This window comes from Balaenoptera musculus, chromosome 14, assembly GCF_009873245.2.
Source record: "Balaenoptera musculus isolate JJ_BM4_2016_0621 chromosome 14, mBalMus1.pri.v3, whole genome shotgun sequence".
NCBI lineage: Eukaryota > Metazoa > Chordata > Mammalia > Artiodactyla > Balaenopteridae > Balaenoptera > Balaenoptera musculus.
In genome coordinates this window covers 72587509-72607664 of record NC_045798.1, presented here as the reverse complement: position 1 = coordinate 72607664, position 20156 = coordinate 72587509, and the positions used below count along the sequence as shown (strand labels likewise).

At 38.1% G+C, this 20156-nt stretch overlaps 1 protein-coding gene across 4 annotated transcripts in view; it reads right to left on the bottom strand.

Annotated features, from left to right (window-relative positions):
- Positions 1–20156, bottom strand: part of WDR7 (WD repeat domain 7) — a 354664-nt gene that overhangs the window by 55789 nt on the left and 278719 nt on the right. For all 4 annotated transcript variants that reach the window (XM_036874819.1, XM_036874818.1, XM_036874817.1 and 1 more), the window contains one exon: positions 16433–16532. In XM_036874819.1, coding sequence (XP_036730714.1) covers positions 16433–16532 — 100 coding nt within the window. The remainder of the gene's footprint in view (positions 1–16432; positions 16533–20156) is intronic.

Genomic DNA, 20156 nt, shown 5'->3' with positions numbered 1-20156 from the left:
TGTCTGCTTAACTGCTCACTCTGAAGCTGGAGCACAAGATCAATTAGGCTGGGAGGGTACAGGGACAGTGTGAAGTAACCGAGGGCAATCCTCTCCCTCTAGTGTGATGAAGGGAAGGGGCCCTTGGCCTTGGACGGAACATGAGAAGGGAATACAGCCAGGTCTCTTGAGCCTTATCATGTACTTTACCATTCTACCTCACTGTTTCTGTTCCAATAAAAGGGAAAGCTGGGCTTCCCTGGTGGCGCAGTGGTTGAGAGTCTGCCTGCCAATGCAGGGGACACGGGTTCGAGCCCTGATCTGGGAAGATCCCACATGCCGCGGAGCAACTAGGCCCGTGAGCCACAATTACTGAGCCTGCGCAACTGGAGCCTGTGCTCCGCAGTAAGAGAGGCCGCGATAGTGAGAGGCCCGCGCACCGTGATGAAGAGTGGCCCCCGCTTGCCACAACTAGAGAAAGCCCTCGCACAGAAACGAAGACCCAACACAGCCAAAAATAAATAAAATAAATTAAAAAAAAACAAAAACAAAAAAACACAACCTGCTTTGAATCTTGACTGCTATTCTTATTACTGTTAAAAAAAAAAAAAGGGAAAGCTGATTCTTTTAAAGTCATGTTACTATTAGTCTAGTTTGTTTGAACATATTTCCCATTAAGAGCTCTGTTCTTACACCAAAAGTCTCTTTCAAATTCAGAAACTCAAAACTGGATTTTAAAGATGACTATTAATCAACCCACTACTACCATTTACTGAGCACTGAGACTGTCATAATCATGAAGCTAAATATCTTATATATGTTAGTTCAATTAATCTTTAAGAGGGCCTAAAATTATGCCCATTTTTTTTACAGGAGAGGAAAGAGGGCTAGTAACTTGTTCAAAGTCTCAAAGATAGCAGGTGGAAGGGCAGGTCCGCAAATCCAGATCTGTTCCGAAGCCTCTACCATCAACCTACTTTCCTGTTTATCACATCTTACAACACTCCAAGGGCCATGTTACCAAATTCCCTTGGGGAGGCAATGTTGGTTGCCTTCGTCAGGCCAACCCCCTGTGTTCTGGAAAGGTGACAGCCTTCTATCTCAGGAGTAAACTTCAATTAGTCAGTCATGATAATTCCATTCTCTTTTCTAGCAACAGGTTTAAAAATGAGTATGCGATACAATTTTGGTGGACCGAGACATAAGAACAGGCTTTCTCAGATGGTCTATTTGCTTTAAAAACTTCTTTCTGCCTCCGGATGGTATCCTCTGCATAGGTTGCTGGCTCTGTGGCAGCATCCTGTATCCTGAGGTCGTCCAGCCTAAGAGACCAATGCACTGAATACAGCGAGAAAGGGAGGCAGAAACTGGGGTCCTTCACGATACCATTGAGCTGCTCACTTCAACAGCCGCCTCTGGATGTTCTGTTATATGAAATAATAAATTCTTTAATTGAAAGCCTCTTTTGTGGCTTCTAGTACTTTGTAAATAAAATATCCTAAGTATTACATCTTTCCAACAACTCCATAGTTCTTTTATTTTTAAAACTCCCCTCTCTATGCCTAAACTACATCTTTCCTTTTACATGACCATCTTCCCTACCAGTTCATACCTAGCCCATCCTTTTCTTTTCTTATTTTTTCTCCAGAAAGTGTTGCTTTTACTGTTTCATTATGGTATCAGTTTATATCTTAATTTAGTGTATAGATATAAAATGCTGCATTTTAAGGCTTATCATAATCTACTTGCTGTATGTTATGCTTCCTGCTCCTTTTCTTCACTCGGCCACTCACCTCGCCATTCAAGCCCGGATCAACTGCTGCCTGGATCGTTACCCAAACCTCAAAGAGCAAACCTTCTACTCACCTTCTGGACTCCTGTTCTTCCCAAATGGAATATGTGAGCCTGTTTCTCCCCTGCTCGAAACTCTTCAAATTGGTTTCTCTGCATACACTACTATGCATTCAGTGTAGTAGTGATTTGTATACTCTAAAAACTTGTAAAACCAGTCACTAGCATTTAAAACTCGGGATGTTTTTAAATAAAAACCCAGATTTTCAGCTTATCTTGAAAAATCAGATCAGGCCCACAATTCCACATGGCACCAACTGAGAGGACCTGAGACACGGCTGAGCTCTTCACGTGGAAGCACCTGCTCTCCAGTCTGACACGGTCCCCGCCCCTCCCAATTCTGTCCCTAACACTCAAGTACAGTATCAGTTGGCATTTTACTAAAGGCTTACACTGTTGTTTTACTGAGAGTAGTGTTATAAAGAAAGACAAATATTCCTTGGATGGTGCTATCAAAATGGGTAAAGAAAAGATTAACCAAGAAAGCTGACCTTTATTTTATTAATTTATGCTACCTGCTTGGTCTCTGTGGGCATTTGAGTTTGTTACTCCTGACCTACAAGACTCCACTCCATGAGGCCATCTATCCAGGCAAGGCTTACCGTGATCTCCCCCCTCCTAACCACTAGGCTTTCTCTCTCTCCTCCTCTGTCACACTGCTATACTCCTTTGCAACCTTGGTTCCCAGCATAGCAAACACTTCACAGTCCCCGGAATGCACTCTAAGCTAAATAATGTCTCTGTGCTTCTGTTTATCCTCTTTATCCTCTCTCTGAAAAGGTTTCTTCCTCCTTGTGTGCCTATGGAACACCTACTCAAGACTCAGCTCACAAATGGACTTATTTACAAAACAGAAATAGTCACAGACATAGAAAACAAACTTATGGTTAGCAGAGGAGATAGTGTGTGTGTGGTGGGGATAAATTAGGAGTTTGGGATTGACATATACACACTACTATATATAAAATAGGTAAACAAGGATCTACGGTAGAGCACAGGGAACTCTACTCAACAGCTTGTAATAACCTATAATGGAAAAGAATCTGAAAAAGAATGTATATACACACACACACACACACACACACACACATATGTATAACTGAATTGCTTTGCTGTGCACTTGAAACTAACACAACATTGTAAATTAACTATACTTCAATAGAAAAAAGAAAATTATTCTCCCCCCACGCCACACACAAAGCCTCAGCTCAAATATGACCTTCTTTGTGGATCTTTTCCTGTCCTTGTCTCCTACCTCCCCAGGATTCAGCCTTTCTTTCGTTGTGGCATGCCACATCATTCTACTGTAGCACTGAAACACTTGATTGCACTTATTTGTTTCATCTTTGTCACCCCTGCTCTTTTGTAAATACCTTGCCCACACGAGTACTCATTCCCTTCTGCATTTCATAGTGCCATGGAAATACTTCCAGGCACGACGCATTGAAGGTATTAGGATCTCTCTAACTGACTTCTAGTTTTGCCGACTCTTGGGGTTAAGCGATACACGGTACTCCCTCTGTGAGACATCCTGACTGACGCCCACCACGTGAGGAATGCCAGCTGTTAACAGGCCCACTTGCTACTGCTCTCACCAGGTGAGCTCTGGGACCCAGAGTCAACGAAAGCTATGCTAATTCTGCTTGTCAGTGTAAACAGGTAGTTGAATTAAACACCATATAAAATTATAAGAAGGGGGAGACTGCTTTAGAAAGACATAGACATACACACACTCATGAAATTAGGTGAAAGTGAGACAACCTTAAAAGAATGGGAAAAGCATAAACATCTAGGATTATACTCTGAGACTGCTTTCTGAGTATCTTTAATTTCTCAATCTACTTAAAGAAACCAAAGCTGGTGTGATTTAGGAAGAAAAATGTTCTAGAACTATAATCAGTGGACCAATTATAGAAAGAAAAGGCCTTGGTCTCATGTGAAAAGAGATGGAAAATAAAATTATCTTTATGGAACTTAAAATGAGATGTTTAAGATATATATCATTTTATATGATTCCACACTTGAGCAAGAGCTTTGACTACCTGAGCAACTTCTGAGGCCGACCTGTGCCAGATACGAGGGCTTTTGTGTTACCTGTGTATCCTCCCCGACTAGACGTAAGCTCCATCACGAGCTCTGTTTGAGATAGGAGCTATCAAATTTTGACAAGCTCCTTTGAATCATTATCAACATTTCTTTAGAACCTATCATGAACTACAGACTCATGTCCCTATTATATATGTTTTAGAGTACTTATGATTCATATTTATTCAATGACTATTATATGCCAGACTTTAAGTACTTTATATATCAAGAGTGGATATAAAGAATACAAGGCACCAAATCCAGAATGAACTCAATGTACTGTGATTCTCCTACCTAGTATTTTTTAATTTTCTGGACTAAATATATGTAGAATCTATCTATCTATCTGTCTGTCTGTCTATCTATCTATCTATCAATAGACACTTGTATTTTCATTTTTTATGTGTTGATAGGAAAAAGAATGGCTAGGAAGGAAATTGAATGGCGTTGAGAAGTGTAGATAAAATGTGAATTTTGAGAACCAAAATTCATTTCAGTCTACTTAATGCTTTTGCAAGGATGTTGAAATGCTTGTAATAACTGCTGGGTTTGGAAACAGTTGAACTCTCTACCTCATGTATTTCCAATTATAGATATTACCAAGAATTAATTTTTTTTCTTGGTGTAAAAATCTTAAATACTGCCATTCAAAGTATAACAGGGATATAAGAAATACTCAGTGAGTGATGGGGCAGACAGACAACAGAAAAATATACCTCTACTCAGTCCATTAAAATAATTCTTTAAAAATTGTTAAACTTTCAGGATAAATGATGATCTAATTTCAAGCACTGTCCCAGATATCTGTTTCTCTTCTGAGAGGTTCTTCTCTAAATAGCATTTTACTTTTAAAACGGGAAGCTTGTTAGGTAATTCTTCAACACAGCGTCAGGAAACCATTGTCTTCTCCAACCATTCATCTTATTATCACCCCTGATGCCATATTGCTGGTTGTTGCTCCCGAATGTCATAGGAAGCACCTGCCATAAAACCAGTTGCTGAAAAGAACAGGAAGAAAATGCCTAAAATGTTGGCCTAAGTACTGCAGTCAATTCTCACTGCAATTTTTGCAATCATCACATAAGTACCCTTGATGTATAAGTGTTATGGACTTCTGCTCAGTGAAAACTGTGCCTGAAGCTTCAAAACTCTGCCTTAAAGAGACATCAATCTTACTGTCCACCAGATCCCTAAGGCCCATTGCTCCTCTTAAGTAGAAGTAAAATCTTTGTTATTTTTAGAGAGAAGACATTTTCCTCCAAACTTCTATTCATATAGGTGTGTTTGCTGACACTGCTGTTGAACCTGAATGTTAGCTTTCTTTCCATATGTCGCAGCCTTAGAGTGCTTGCCAGAATTAAATGTGTTAGAGAAAATTAACCTGGTTTATTTTCATCAGAATGATTTGAATCCCACGCTGAAAACATTTTCATATCTTGCCAAGCCCATTTTTCCTAAAAATATTATTTATGGAAAATGCCAGCATTCAGTTCTTTCTTTACATTTTGCTAACACCATGTAAACTTTATTTACAAAATCTATGTTACTGAGTTAGCATTCAATAAGTCACAGAGGGAATTCCCTGGTGGTGCAGTGGTTAGGACTCTGCACGTCCACTGCAGGGGGCACGGGTTCCATCCCTGGTGGGGGAACTAAGATCCCACAAGCTGCGTGGCCCCCCCCAAAAAAAAAGTCACAGAGAAGAGGTGTCTCTACTTACCTATTGGAATGACTGCTTTTCACCTAAGATTTGTACATTTCCCAGGGTAATGCCAATTTGAAGATTGCTGTAACGTGAATCACTCACATATAATGGGGAAAACACCTCTCAGGTTCAGGTTTTGATAAGCATGCTTCCACTACATCGCTTCTTCTTCTGGGCTTTGCAGGTGTTGCGTCTTCTGCCTGGAACCATGGCCCTTCCCTTGCCCTTCCTGCTTAACTCCTATAGTGAATGGCTCAGTTCTGACGTCCTCTCCTTTAGAAAGCCCTTTCAGGACATCCTCCCTAGACTCCTAAACAAACCCGTGCTCGTGTTCCTCCTGTGTTCTCCCATAGCACTCTAGACAGCCCTGCTGGAAAGGACAATCACAGTATTGCAACTCCGGGTTTATGTCTGTCTTCCAGATCAGAGTATAAATTCCTTGAGGGATTTTATAAGAAACAGTTCATATTTATTTATTTTTACCCCTTGCACATAATACAGTGTCTGATACAGAGAAGAGTTATCATAAAATTATTTTTATTTTCCTTTTTTATAAATAAGATAAGTGATAACTCATGAATAAATGAATAAACAGTCCATGGTCCAAGATGAAAAATACAGAAGGCAAAACAGACCAACTGTGGAGTTTCATTTTTTTTTTAATGAGAATAATTGCAGTTCAAGAGTCATTCTGTTACTCATAGGAATATTAGGGAAAGTATGAAAAAATGAATGCGCATGAACCGTGGGAAAGTAGTTTCAAAGAATTCTGATAATCAAATGCACAAATCTTTGGGCCTAGCACTGTGAATCCAGGAATTTACCCTAAGAAAATCAGATTGGCATAGAAAGTTATATAAATAAGGCTATTCAATGTAGCACTGTTTATAATGGTGAGAAACTGGGGGGAGGGGACTTAAATGTTAATCCATAGAGGATTGGCTAATGAATTCTACACCTGTGTACTAGAATATTATGTAGTCATTCGAACAGATTAAAATAGCCCTTCAAACTTAATATGTCCAGAACCTAAGTCCTGACCTTCATCCCACACCTCGCCTGCTTTTCTCTCAGTCGTTAATGGCACCATAATCCATTTAGGTGCTCAAGACTCTAATCTATGAGTCACCCTTGAACTCTTCCTTTCTCTCACCACTGCCTTTCCCTGAACTTTCCACACCCTGCACCCTACATTTGAACCATCATCAAGACGTGTTGGCTCTACTTACAAAACATATCCTTTATGTGTTACATTTCTCCACCACTACTGTAACAACCCTAGTCCCAGCTCAGCAGCTATTAATCTTTTAAAATAAAAACAGATCAAACCAGTTCCTGTTTTTAGGATCTATCCTACAGAGAGAAAAGCACCAGTGTATAAAGATGCTCACTGCAGCTTTGTATGTATGAACACAGAGCTGGACTTAATGTGAATAGTTCATCAACAGAATAATAGTTTTATAAAGTATTTTATATTTTGTAAAGAACACGTTAGATCAATGGTGTTTGACCTGGAAGTTTAGCTATGATGTACTATTAAGATTTTTTTTTAGGCTGCAGAGTACTATGTCTCTTGTGACTCCAAAGTTGTGAAATAAGGAACAAAAGCCTTTCAAAAGCAAAGCAAGCAAAAAAAAATTGTTAAAAACATCATATATTTCCAATCATGATGCTATGAAACTAGAAATCAACTATGAAACTGCAAAAAAAAAAATCATATAACATCATATAATTTCCTCACTTGAAATTCTCTAATGGCAACCCATCACACTGAAATAAAATCTGAGATCCCCACCCTAGCCTTCATGATCAGATCCTGCCTTCTTACCACACTCCCTCTCAAATCTATCTTCCACTTGCTCACAAATTGAATGCCCTTTGCAGTTGCCTGTTTTCTGTTCTGCAAACTTTCCAATGTTATTCCCAGCTTAGTCGTTGTACTAACTGCTCCTTGTCCTTATAACGCTCTTCTTCTAGATGGTCACATAGTCTCGGGTGAAATGAAACCCCCTCAATGCGCTCACCCCTGAGCGCCTAAAGTAGGTAGCCGTCATCCCTTTGTATTATCATCCCGCTCCCTGATATTTTCTTGTCTCCTCTCACTGAATAGAAGCTCCTTGAGGGCAGGATCCACACCTGCTTTATTTGCAACTAATAGTAGGCACTACTTGCTATCATTGAATGAGCTATATGGACTCACAGGGAGAAATGATACATTGTTAGGTAAAAATAAAACAGGTTGCAGAAAACTATAATATTATTGAGGAGGAGGGAGGGAATAATATTATTTGTATATCAGAGAAATAAGACTCAAAGTATTTACAATAAATAGCTAAACAAGAATTAACTCTAAGGGACAGGTTTCAGTGGACTTTAACTCTCCACTTTAAATATTTTTTTATTGCTTGAGGCTATCTTTTAATAAGCATGAATTACATTTATAATCTGAAGAAGCAATTAATAAATTTCATTCATTTTCCAGAGAAAAAGAGAGGTTGACTTGCTCCTTCACCAGCCGCTATGTATCTTCCTCTTCCCTTGCTCTCATGTAAATGCTAATCATTCAAGCATTATATCTGGACTTCTCATGAGGGGGCATGGAAATTACAGAAATTACTCAATTTCGACTGACCTGGTATCAGTAGGTCATTACTGCCAACGAAAGCAAAATAATTCCTGTAAGAAAATAATTGTTACAGGAAGCTTCAAAGCTTCATGTTGAGAAAGAAAGAGAAAGGGAAAGAAAGAAAGAAAAGAAAGAAAGAAAGAAAGAAAGAAAGAAAGAAAGAAAGAAAGAAAGAAAGAAAGAAAGAAAGAAAGAAAGAAAGGAAGGAAGGAAGGAAGGAAGGAAGGAAGAAAGAAAGGAAGAAAGAAAGAAACAATTGGGAATTGGCCACAGCTTGCCAGATCCAGAGATGAAGCAGAATGAAAAAATTTTCAACCAACTCCAAATAAGGTAACAACAATCCTTAAGATCCTAACTACCGTTTTCCTTTGAGTTATAAAGGCAACCATCTAAGCAGCATAAAAAGGCTTGTAATTTATACAAAGAGGTAAATTTATAAATAAACTAGACTGAATTTCAACAGAGATAAGTAATGAAAGGATAAAGAATAAATGATATGCAAATAAGAGAGAATGAGAACATTCACAGCTATGCCTGTTGAAAGCAAGAGAAACTACAAAAAAAATTATGCTGCCTAACAAATGAGAAACTGAAAATAATAAAATGGCTGACTCACTGACCTAATCTTTCCTATCTTAAAAAGGACGCTGAAGAAAACAGATGTGGAAAATTACACAGTAATAAAATCCTTGAAGAAAACCCAGTGGTGGTTATTTAATATAAGACTTTAAATATATACAAACAGATGGGCCAAAAACTGGAATATGCTGGCAGTTGAGAATACCATATTTAAAAATCAGCTTCACTTAGAAAGATTCTAATATAGTAGTAACATGAAAAGTAATATTTGTAATGATTTCAAAAAATTACTAAAAAATATATCAGTAGTGGGCTTCCCTGGTGGCGCAGTGGTTGGGGGTCTGCCTGCCGGTGCGGGGGGCGCGGGTTCGGGCCCTGGTCTGGGGGGATCCCGCGTGCCGCGGAGCGGCTGGGCCCGTGGGCCACAGTTGCTGGGCCTGTGCGTCTGGAGCCTGTGCTCCGCGGCGGGGGGGGCTGCGGGGGTGGGGGGCCCGTGCACCGCGGTGGGGGGTGGCCCCCGCTTGCCGCGGCTGGGGGGGGCCCTCGCGCAGAGGCGAGGACCCAACACAGCCATGAATAAAAATGAATAAATAAATAGATAATTAAAAAAAAAAAAAAAAAAAAAAGAAAAAAAAATATATCAGTAGAACAATAGATTAATGCTATAGAAAAATCAGGATACACAAAAGAATAATTATTAAACTTGGATGGTTGAGGACAGAACAGTAAGTATAATCTTAACTTTGCTAATTACTTGGTTTGATATTCTACTCATTCTACTTTTAAGATTTATCAAATTGTTCTGGAATAAAAAGCGGCAAAAAAAAAAAAAAAAAAAAAATCCAAAAAAGGAAATTGTAATGGATCTAGCTGGTATGAAGTCATGTATACCTGAGCAGGAGGAAACAGTTCAGGGCTGACTGATTTTGTCTTATTTAACCAATGACTAAATAATAATTATAATGGCTAACATTTTTTAAGCACTTATTATTGGCTGATGTTTGCTTTATATATAAATATATTCTTTTAACCTTTACAACATGATGCTAAGACGGTTTTATAGATGAAAAAACTAAAGCACAGAGAATTTAAGTACAATGTTCTCAGCCTCAAAGCTAATAAGGGCTGAGCAACGATTTGAACCCAAGGCAGTCTGGCTCCAGGATCTGCTCTAAGACTGCCTTCCCTAGTAAATAAAAGGAAATAAAATAACTTGCTAATAGAATTTAATATTAAATTTGGTATATTACAAATACCAGCAAAGAAACTGCATTTATCTGAGTCAGAAATATGGATACAAGAATTTGAGATGGCCACATAACTTACAAGGGGTATAAGGAATTCAGAGGATGGTCAGAAATAAATTTCAATAGAACCATGAATAAAAAAGGAGCCAATATTCACTATTTTAATGTGACTTATTCTCAGCATTTTTGTTTACCAGGAGTGCTTCACCTATGAGTACACAGTAACTTTATATATTCAGTGAGGTCAGACATTTCAATATAATCTAAAACCCAAGGTAATGGGAAAGGGGCATTTCTTGAAATCTTCACTGTGTTTGCAACAAATCATCCAACAGCCCAGGCTGTAGACCTGATTCGTCTCACCCACTCAGAGGAAATGGGGTCAATTATAATGTATGAATTCTTAGCCAAAGTCAGGAAAAAGAACAGATAAGTGAAGATATCTGTACTCTGGGCAGTGGAGTGGTAAGAATTAACATTAGGGTACCCCAAGAGATTAAGAAATCTAGCTAAGGACATAATAAAAGGAAAATCAAGTCAGGTGGCGGTGCTATGGAAGTGAAGGTAGAATTTGAGAGAGAGGGAAACCAGTTCTACTAAACTATACTAAGGGGGCAGGGCGCCCGTTGCTAGTGGTGTGGCGAGACAACGCTAGTGTGTTGGAGTGTATGATTTCAGTCGCTCTGTCAAGGTGGAAACTAGAAGGTGTGGGGCAGAGGGTGTGTCACAGACCAGAGAAGTACAAAGATAGGTACAGTAAGGGTTATGAAATGCATTTTTTTAAAGGCGCCAGAAAGGTGGATTTACCATGAAGCTAAGCTAATGAAATATATATATATATATATATATATATATATATATATATATATCTTTATAGTTTGTCTTTGTTTCATTTTATGCAGGCCTCTGATTTTTTTTTTTTTCCTTAAATATTGGGTTGGCCAAGAAGTTCGTTCGGGTTTTGCTGTAACATCTTATGAAAAACCTGAATAAACTTTTTGGCCAACCCAATAGAAGTCTCCGAAACTATACATGCTGTAGACCCCATGCCCTGGAGCCTTCATGAATGAAATAGATTCTCCTCACAATGTAATAAGTCTAGTTCTCACAGTTACTTTGCAGTTGAGGAAGAATGGGAACAAGGGAAGAGGCGGCTGACAGGAAAGCAACGAGGCAGTCGTCCTCATATTCCATAATCGCTTTAAGGTAATTGTGGTTTTTCTGATTTTCTCCCTAGTTTAGTTAGATGCTCGGCAGATGCCTGTATATAACAGCATGACTGGACCAGTCGGTGAGGTCTTGCTGGTTGAAGAGTGAAGGTAAGCCGTGCTGAACAATGATGGGATAAATTAAGGTTTAAAGACCAGTGAAAACGGATCTGAACAGAGCTTAGGGTTGCTTTCAATACCATGGAATTAGCAAAGGAGCAGGGCAGAGGACATTCAGGAGATAAGGGTAAAGTAAGTGGACGAAATAACCTGTAGCCTCCTTCTTTCCACGTGGAGTAAGGAATCTGTAAGGCCAGAGGAGCTCAGCCTGCAGGCTCATTGCTTTTTACAGCATTAGGCTGTGTGATGGGGCACATGTTAGCATTCCAGAATCCACCTCCTGCTCTATCTATAACGGATTATAGTGAGACCTCAGTTACTACCATTCTATAACAATCAATCTTCACTTCTGTGTTTTCCTTCATTATCTGGCCCATAGCAGGCCTGGTCATGGTCCACTACTGAAATATAGGTATATTTTCATGACTCACAAGAAAGAGGTTCTCTATGCTATTTCTGAAAAGACATTCTATTATCCTTTATACAGAAACAACAAGTTGATGAGGGGTTACTGACATACTAAAATGTAACTATATCCAAATTACAAGTATATTTTTGATAGAATTGAGGCATACTTTGTTTTCATTTACCATGTCATATTATATTTCTTACTATATTTTTTACTCCAAAGACTCAGGGTGTTTTGTTTGATCAACATGAATGAATTTTATTGTGCAACTACTATGTAGCAGGCAGTAGAAAACGTGGGGTTTCAAAAATGAGTTCTTTATGGAATTTACTTAAAATTTTCAATAATAAAATTCTTTTACTAATTTAAGATTTAGATAAGACTTTGGCCACAGTTTCTTCCTGTCATATATCACTGCCTTTTTGGTAGTGTTATGTCAAAGTAAGAAAATAAGTGCCCAGATTTACCAAAGTGGATCAGATACCACCAAGTAACACAACCCAAACTTCATAAGAAAAACTAGCTAACATGAACCTAAGAGAATCTTGCACAGAGCCAGCAGTTGTTATTACAAAGAACGCGTCCAAAAAGGATTGGAAAATCAGAGACAGATAATATCAAGTCTGCCAAACCAAAGGCAAATATTGTTAGAGGGAAGATTTGCATTGCTGATTTAACCAAACACATACTTGTAGCTCTAAGGATTCATGGAACCTAATTAACCTGCTTATCAAGAATGCTGCTTTCCCAATGCAATTTAAAGCACTTCATCAGGAGTTACTTTTTTTTTTTTTTTTAAATTAAGCAGAATTCAAGTCAGGTATACTCCTAAATTGCTAGCAGTTGCCAAGTAAAAACACAGTTAGCGGCACAGCAGGATTTTAACTATTGAACTGCCTCAAAGTTTCTGATTTCCATAATCAGTGGAGGTTCAGTCCAACACCACAGGCAAGAGCTGCCTTTAGAGAGGAAATCTACACATGGCCTACGGCAGTGCTGCCCGACGTTTCCACCAAAGCTCTCCTAACTAAGGGGTGGGAAGTCCTAGCCCTGACCGTCTACAAACATTCTGAGGTCTCAAGGTTTATCTTTAAAATCTCCACAATTCATGTGATTTCATTGCGATGTAATGTATTTCCAAGTTTATTTTAATATAACCAACACTTACTGAATACTACTTGCTAAGAATTTTACATAAATTACCTTACTTCTCACAATAGTAGGCCCTATTTCTATCACTATTTTGTAGTGAGGAAACTTCACGTCAGAAAAGTGAAGAAATATTCTTAAGCTTATGAAATGGAGATGGGATTTAAGCCACACAAGTTTCTATTTGTTCTTCTCCAGTATATTACACTACACTGTTTTAAATCACTTTTCAGTTAAATGAGTTAACTCTTCCTCCTCTAGCTGCTTAAGTCAGAGATCAACAAACCTTTTCTGTAAAGGGCCACGCAATACATTTGTTAGGCTTTGTGGACCATATATGGTCTTTGCTGGCTCCTACAGCTCAGTTCTGCCACTGTAGTGTCACAGCAGCCACACACGATCCTTAAACGAACGACGTGGCTGTATTCCAGTAAAATTATGTTTACTGAAACGGGTGGCAGGCAGATTTGGGCGATAGCTTGTAAACTCTTAATATAAGTAAAATTCCTGTTCCAGACTGAATGCATATTTATCTTGTGGTTTTGTATAATTGCCTGTACTAGTTTGAGAACAGGTCATAAGAAAACTGATTTAAAAAAAAAAAAAAAAGAAGCCAATGCCAAAAGGTAAGGGAAAGAGATTTGACTTTTCTATCTATCCTTTACCAACTAATTTAATGACGATGACAGGGAACCTATATGTTCCTCCCCCTATTCCCTCAGCCATGGGTCCTCTGCTTCCACGGGGCCCAGGGACATTTCCTCAGCCTCTGGCATCCTGGACAGGCCACAGCGGGTCTTCCCATCACTTGTGACTCTCATCATGTAGGTGGTTGCCCCTTATCTTTCCACCTAATTGCAATCTACCCCTGCAGTCCAGTGAATTTACTAATTATCCCTTCCACATCTTTTATGTCACATCTCTATGTCTTTGCTCATGTTAGGAAAATTGTCCCACTCTCTCTGTTCACTGATTCCAATAGCTAATTCAAAAAATACTTTACTACATTCCTAGTTCAAAATTCCTAGTCCTTTGATTCACCTCTAAAATATCATTTTTTGCACATGCCAACTATACTTGTGTATTCTGTTTCAACTGTCGACTCACGTATTTCAAACACTACAACACTAATACCATAAAAGAATTAAGAGAATCCCTTACGAGCTCATTGTCACTGGATAAAACTGGTAACTGGCAAAAGTAGTTAAGATTGATTTTAGAGATTTAGCTTTGTTTTTATGCTCTGAGTGATGAGAGTAAAGGGTAACCTTCTCTTTCACAGAGAACTGGAAGGTAAAGGTTATTCCATCGTTCGACACTAATGACAGTTTGGGGTATCAAAATAAAGAAGCTGAGGTAGAAAAATATCATGGGGAGACTGAAATGTCGAAGCGTAATAAAATAATGTACAGAAAATAAAATGAAATATGAATGACATTACAAATTCCTGTTAAGAAAGACTGTCATTGATTGGTAAGTGTTTCTTAAATAATTTAGTTAAAAAGAATAAGATATTCAAATTATTCATGTTTCTCGCATGTTACCAAGATCTTCACTGAGACTACGCAGGAGGAAAAAACTGTCAGGAAATGTATGCTCAGGACAGTCTGGTGCTTTCTCATTAGTTCTTCATTGCTGTTCTTCTTTCACTCCTCTTTGGGTTTCATCATCGTGCTCACGCTGTCTCACTCTTCTCTCTGTTGGTGGCAATAGTGTCCTCTCTATGATTTCCTCACTTCAATTTTAAAGAAAGTTGAAAAGGTCCCCTTATTCAATTTTTTTTTTTTGTCTTTACCTTGTTGCTGTTTGTGGCTTATTTCTTTCAAGTTGGCTAATAATAATATACAGTTGATCCTTGAACGACACTGGCTTGAACTGCGAGGGTCCACTCATACTCAGATTTCAATAGTAAATACTATAGCTCTACACCATCCAGGGTTGGTTGAATCCCCAGATGCAGAACCAGGGATACGGAGGAACCAGGGATAAGGAGGGTCAACTATAAGTTACATGTGGGTCTGCACCTCTAACCCTGGCAGTGTTCAGGGTCAACTGCATTCCAATTTTTAAAAACTGATTTACCAAAAGAGATTCTGAAATGCTGTTTGAAGAATCTGTCTCTCTTAGGAGAGAATGTTATAGACAACATGTAACTTCATTTCCAAGCAAGCATTCAGAGTGGTTTCATTGCTCAAAGTGAGAGTTCAGAGTAAAGAAATACAGTCACCAATGAGGAGTTAATGTCTTTTAAGGAAAAAAAATCACACAAAGGATATTCAATAGTTGCATCAGTGTGGCAAATGATGCATATTCCACGCACTTCCAGGAAATTCACAATGTACACTCACACATTAGAGCCTCTGAGAAGGCCTGCATAAAGAAACGTGTTAAATTCGAACGGTACCCCCAAACTTGTCTGACCCCTGAAACTTTTACCCCCAATACCTGTTACCATCTCTTAGAACTATTTCATGGAAAGCCGCCAGAGAAACTTTTGGAGAACTAATTAATAGTTTATTAAATTTAAGAGGCAATTTAAAATTTAGCTACATCCTGATGTATTTCTTCATATTCCTTCTGGAAATTCCTAATACAGTTGAATATGTCAATCTAATACTACGGTTGAATACAATTCCTAATTCCTGATTGAATATATCAGCATTGATAGATGCTACAGTGAAAAATAAGAAGTTATGACTTGGAACTATTTATCAATGACCACAATAAATTCACAATGATCAGGGTGAAGCCTAGCCCTGCTTTTGCCATTAACTAACAGTGTGACTCTGGGATAGAGATTTAAAGTCTGGGAGCTTCGATTCACTTATATGTAAAGTGTGGCTAGACTTGCTCCATCTACCCAACTGGTACATTTGGAGAACGAAGTGCTCAAGATCAAGACCGAGAAGAATTTCTCATAAACAATGAAATTTTATAAAAGCAGAGAAAGTTATAAAAGTATAAAAAAGGAATATATTAAAAATAGAGCCTCAGTTTCCTTACAGATCCACACTAAATGCCATTATGATTTCTGCCTTTCTTGAACTCTGAGTAGAACACTGTCTTATAATCGCTAAAGATCTCATTTTACATAGTCAGAAAACCAATTTTTGTTTAGCCACTAATCATAATAACGTATCACCAATTTTTTTTTCAGAAAACACGTGGTAAAAATAAGAAATTCAGAAAACTTTGTTTAAAAGAAGAAAAGATTTATTGCAAAGTGGTTTGTGAGTAGTACGTACCACCTTACTCAAGGCTCTATTACGAACCCATCTGTGGCAACTCTTCATTCCCAGTGAATAAAGACAGTAGGGGTCTATATTCTCTGAGTCCTTCATTAAACTATTGATCCCTTTAGCATTATCCATAATGTTCCAGCAGCTCAGCACATCAACTGGTGAAGTGCTGGTCTCTCACTCCTTTCAATAACTTGCGCACTTTATGGAGAGGAAGTCACAATGATTTATTTACCTGACACTTTCCAGTCCGGATGTCGTACAGGGCCACTGAACCATGGCGAGCTCCAACTGCTATTCTGTGATTCCGCTCATAATAGCTGACCATGTAGAACCTGGATTGAACATTTTAACAACAAAAAAACCAAAAAAACAGGTGAGATGACCTGCACATCAAAGTGGACAGCAGCACATTTCAAAGATTAAAGCCAGCTCTGATATATATTTTTAAATAACTATATGTATATCTGTAATTAATATATTGAGATTTTTCAAAAATGTTTCATTGTAGTAATTCTTAAAATCAACTGAAAGAAAAATGATGCAGAATACCGCTTAGGCCTGTTAATGATTATTTTCAATAGAAAACAACTTCTTAATTACAAACACCCTTGAATTTTGAAACAAGAGATAAGGGTCACATACAAAAAAGATTAAATATGAAAACTCAGTTTTGCTACAGTGACTATTCTGCAAATATTTCTATTTGAACAGAAATAGAAAAGATGAAAAGGCTTACATATTCAATCTAATTATGTTCTCATGGTTTATTACAGTGTTAAGGAATGCAAAATACTTTCCAGCAGAACAATCATAAAAAAGCTACACAAATATTAAGCTTAAACGTTCATATCCATAATTTAGAATGAAATTAGAAAGTTATCCACCAAAAAGTTATCTGGCAAATTCTCTAGAGTTTCTACATTTATCAGTTTATCTAACTGATAACTGTGACTATTGGTAGTATAAATAAGCATATTTGGTGATTTGGCATTGCATGAAAATAGGATTTAGGGAGGAGGCCTTGAAGGTCATAAAAGGTTGATTTATTTTTATTTGTTTACTTTTCTAGATTAATTTTCATGACGATCAAGTATTCGAATTCCTGATCTATGCTTTGTTATGATTTAATGGCCATATGGCTAGAGCCTGGGAAGGTAAGAATAAAAATTATTAAAAGTGTAAATAAGGTATGATTTTATGTCCCCAAAGAGTTTTGAATATGCCTTCCCATTATCTAGTCCTATAGTCTCAGTGAGCGTTACCCAGATAAATAAGTGGCCTACCCTCAATATTTCTGAGGATATTACATCAATTCTACTACACATTCCTTGCCTTTTTTCTCTTTGATTCCCTGCTACTAATCTAAATTTTCTGCTATTATTTTTTTAAAAGACAGGATGGGGAGGCAAAACAAATGACAGAAAAGAAATATCATTTCTCTAATGCTTTCTTGAGATTGATATAGAGTAAAAAAACTAGTAGGGCATAGGACTCCATTTCTGAAATTCTGGTAAGAGAGGCAGAGAGAGAGAGGGCGAGAGGGAGAGAAGGTATTTGTGAGCATTTCGAAACCAGGGACAGTCTGACAAAGCCATTTTGGCATTAACAGACATTATGACATTCATACATATTTTATAAATCTGGAAAACAAGCTATTAAGTGTTTAAACTTTTTGTTTGATACTTATTACCAAGTAATGGATTCAACAATACTTCTATCCTATCCCTAAGCCTCACCCAATGAGGCAACTTTTTTCCTCTTCAGTGGAAGATGAATGCTTCATTTCTAGTTGCATGAAAGGTACTACTTTAGGATGTCCCGCTGGTTTTTGCTGTGCTCAGGTATGGGACGTTCTGTTTGCACACAGGTTTGAGGGAAGGAAGGGGAGTGGAGGCTCCTGACACATACGAAGCTTCCCCACTATTAAGTCGTTAGTAAAAAGTTTCTTAAAAGCTTCTCTTGTCTAAAGCATCCTATTACTGCCCTCGGTAGAGAAGGCAGGAATCAGCAATCAGCATTCAAAATTTAATGTTTCCATACTCAAAAATAAAAGAGGTTTAGAAGAGTTTAAAAATGTTCACTATTTTGTTATTCAATAATGACAGTGGTCTAAGTATTGGGCATCACTATATATCTATATGTATGCCTATGTCTACATCTACATCTAAACACACATAAGCCCACACAATTTAAATCCTATTAGGGTAACATGGAATATAATAGCTAACAAATGTTTTAACAAATATCTATACTGCGCAGGTTAATAGCCACAGGAAAATAACATTTCCAGAGGTATTTTGTTGTCCACTATTAAACTTTGCACAGACATAACAGTTGTATTGCCCAAATCCTTCTGCAAAACATGAATATAATTACCCCTCAAAATAATCCTCTTCAAAACAAACCATTGGTAAAATACATTTATGTTGACAAAATTTTACTTAGTTAAACTCGAATCTAAAAGTTTTGTTACACTGACCATTTTCTATGCTCTGGATATCAACCTTCTATATCATCTACAGACACCATTATTTATGGGAGAAAAAAAGATCAAATCTATTCTTGGTGTCAAATCTTTAGTCTGCCTGAAAGGACCATATATTACAGGTCTGCATTTTTCATTCTTTGCAATTTACTACTAGACTAATACTCCTAAAATATCTTAAAGAATTCTGGACAGTGAAGGTCTCATGGCATGTTTTTAATCTTTGGATTTCTTGTGAAGCTGTTTATTTCTTTAACAGTCTCTCTTTTAACAGAGGAAATCCAAGGTATGTATGCAGTCACTTCCCAAGTATCCACTCTGGGGACTGGCTGCAGTGAGCCTAAAGCTTCTGAGGGTTTCCAGAGCCCACCATGCACCCAGACTACTCTTCTCCTGAAACCAGTTCTCCACTGGGGGGCTGTCAAGATTTAAGGATGGTGAGATACACATTACTTGACCCTACCCCAAAAAGTATATCAATGGATTGCAGAGCAGGATCCATCCTAGTTTTTAAGACTATTCTAGTCTTGACCTGATCCCACATGGGAGTCTTGAATTCCTCCAAAATTTGGGGGGAGGGCTCTCAGAGTAAGGGTTCATCTGTGCTGAGCCTTCTGGAAATGGTATCTCAGTCTCTAGTTCACTGCATTGATAACATGCACTTGGGCAGTATTTCTTGGGCAACAACCTGCCACGAATCTTTCTGTTATACTCAAGTTACAACAATGGTTCTCCTCTATTCGGCCCACAACAAGGAAACTGTTAAGTCAGAGGAAACATTACCACTCAGGTATATGAAAGACGCATAAAGTGGAATTGAATAACGTTGCAAAATGTATTTCTTGCTGGGGCTGCGGTGGCCATCGTCCAAAAATTTTAAAGTCACTGATTTCCTTGCTTTCCTTACTGTCCACGTGCAGCCAGAGTGACCCTTTTCAGCCATAGATCAAATCACCTCTCCTGTGTGTTCACAACCGTCCTTCAAGACCCTACGTGATCTGGCCCTAACACCTCTCGGACTTCCTCTTCCCTTTGCTTGCTCTGCTCTGGTCATACTGATCTCCTTATGCTTTCGTGAATATTCCAAGAGTGTACCCACTTCGGAGCTTAACGTTTGCTATTCCCTCTGCTTGAAAATCTCATCTGCCCGGTATCTCCAGGGCTTGTGCCCTTGCTTCATTTAGGTCTCTGTCCCAAGTTTATCTTGATAAGGAAGGCCTTTATGGGCCGTCCTATTTAATACAGCAGCCTTTCCTCCACTACTCTTGAGTCCAATATCCTATTTTTTCTTTATTGTACTTATCATCTCTTTGATATTAAACAATAATTTTTTGTTTATTGCTTGTTTCCCTCCATCAGAGACTTTATATTTGGTTGAATGTATGAACACATAAACAGGGTCCAATCAAGCAGCATACAGCAGTACAAAGTTTAATGCTGTAAGAAGTCCAAATCACTATGCTTATCCTTC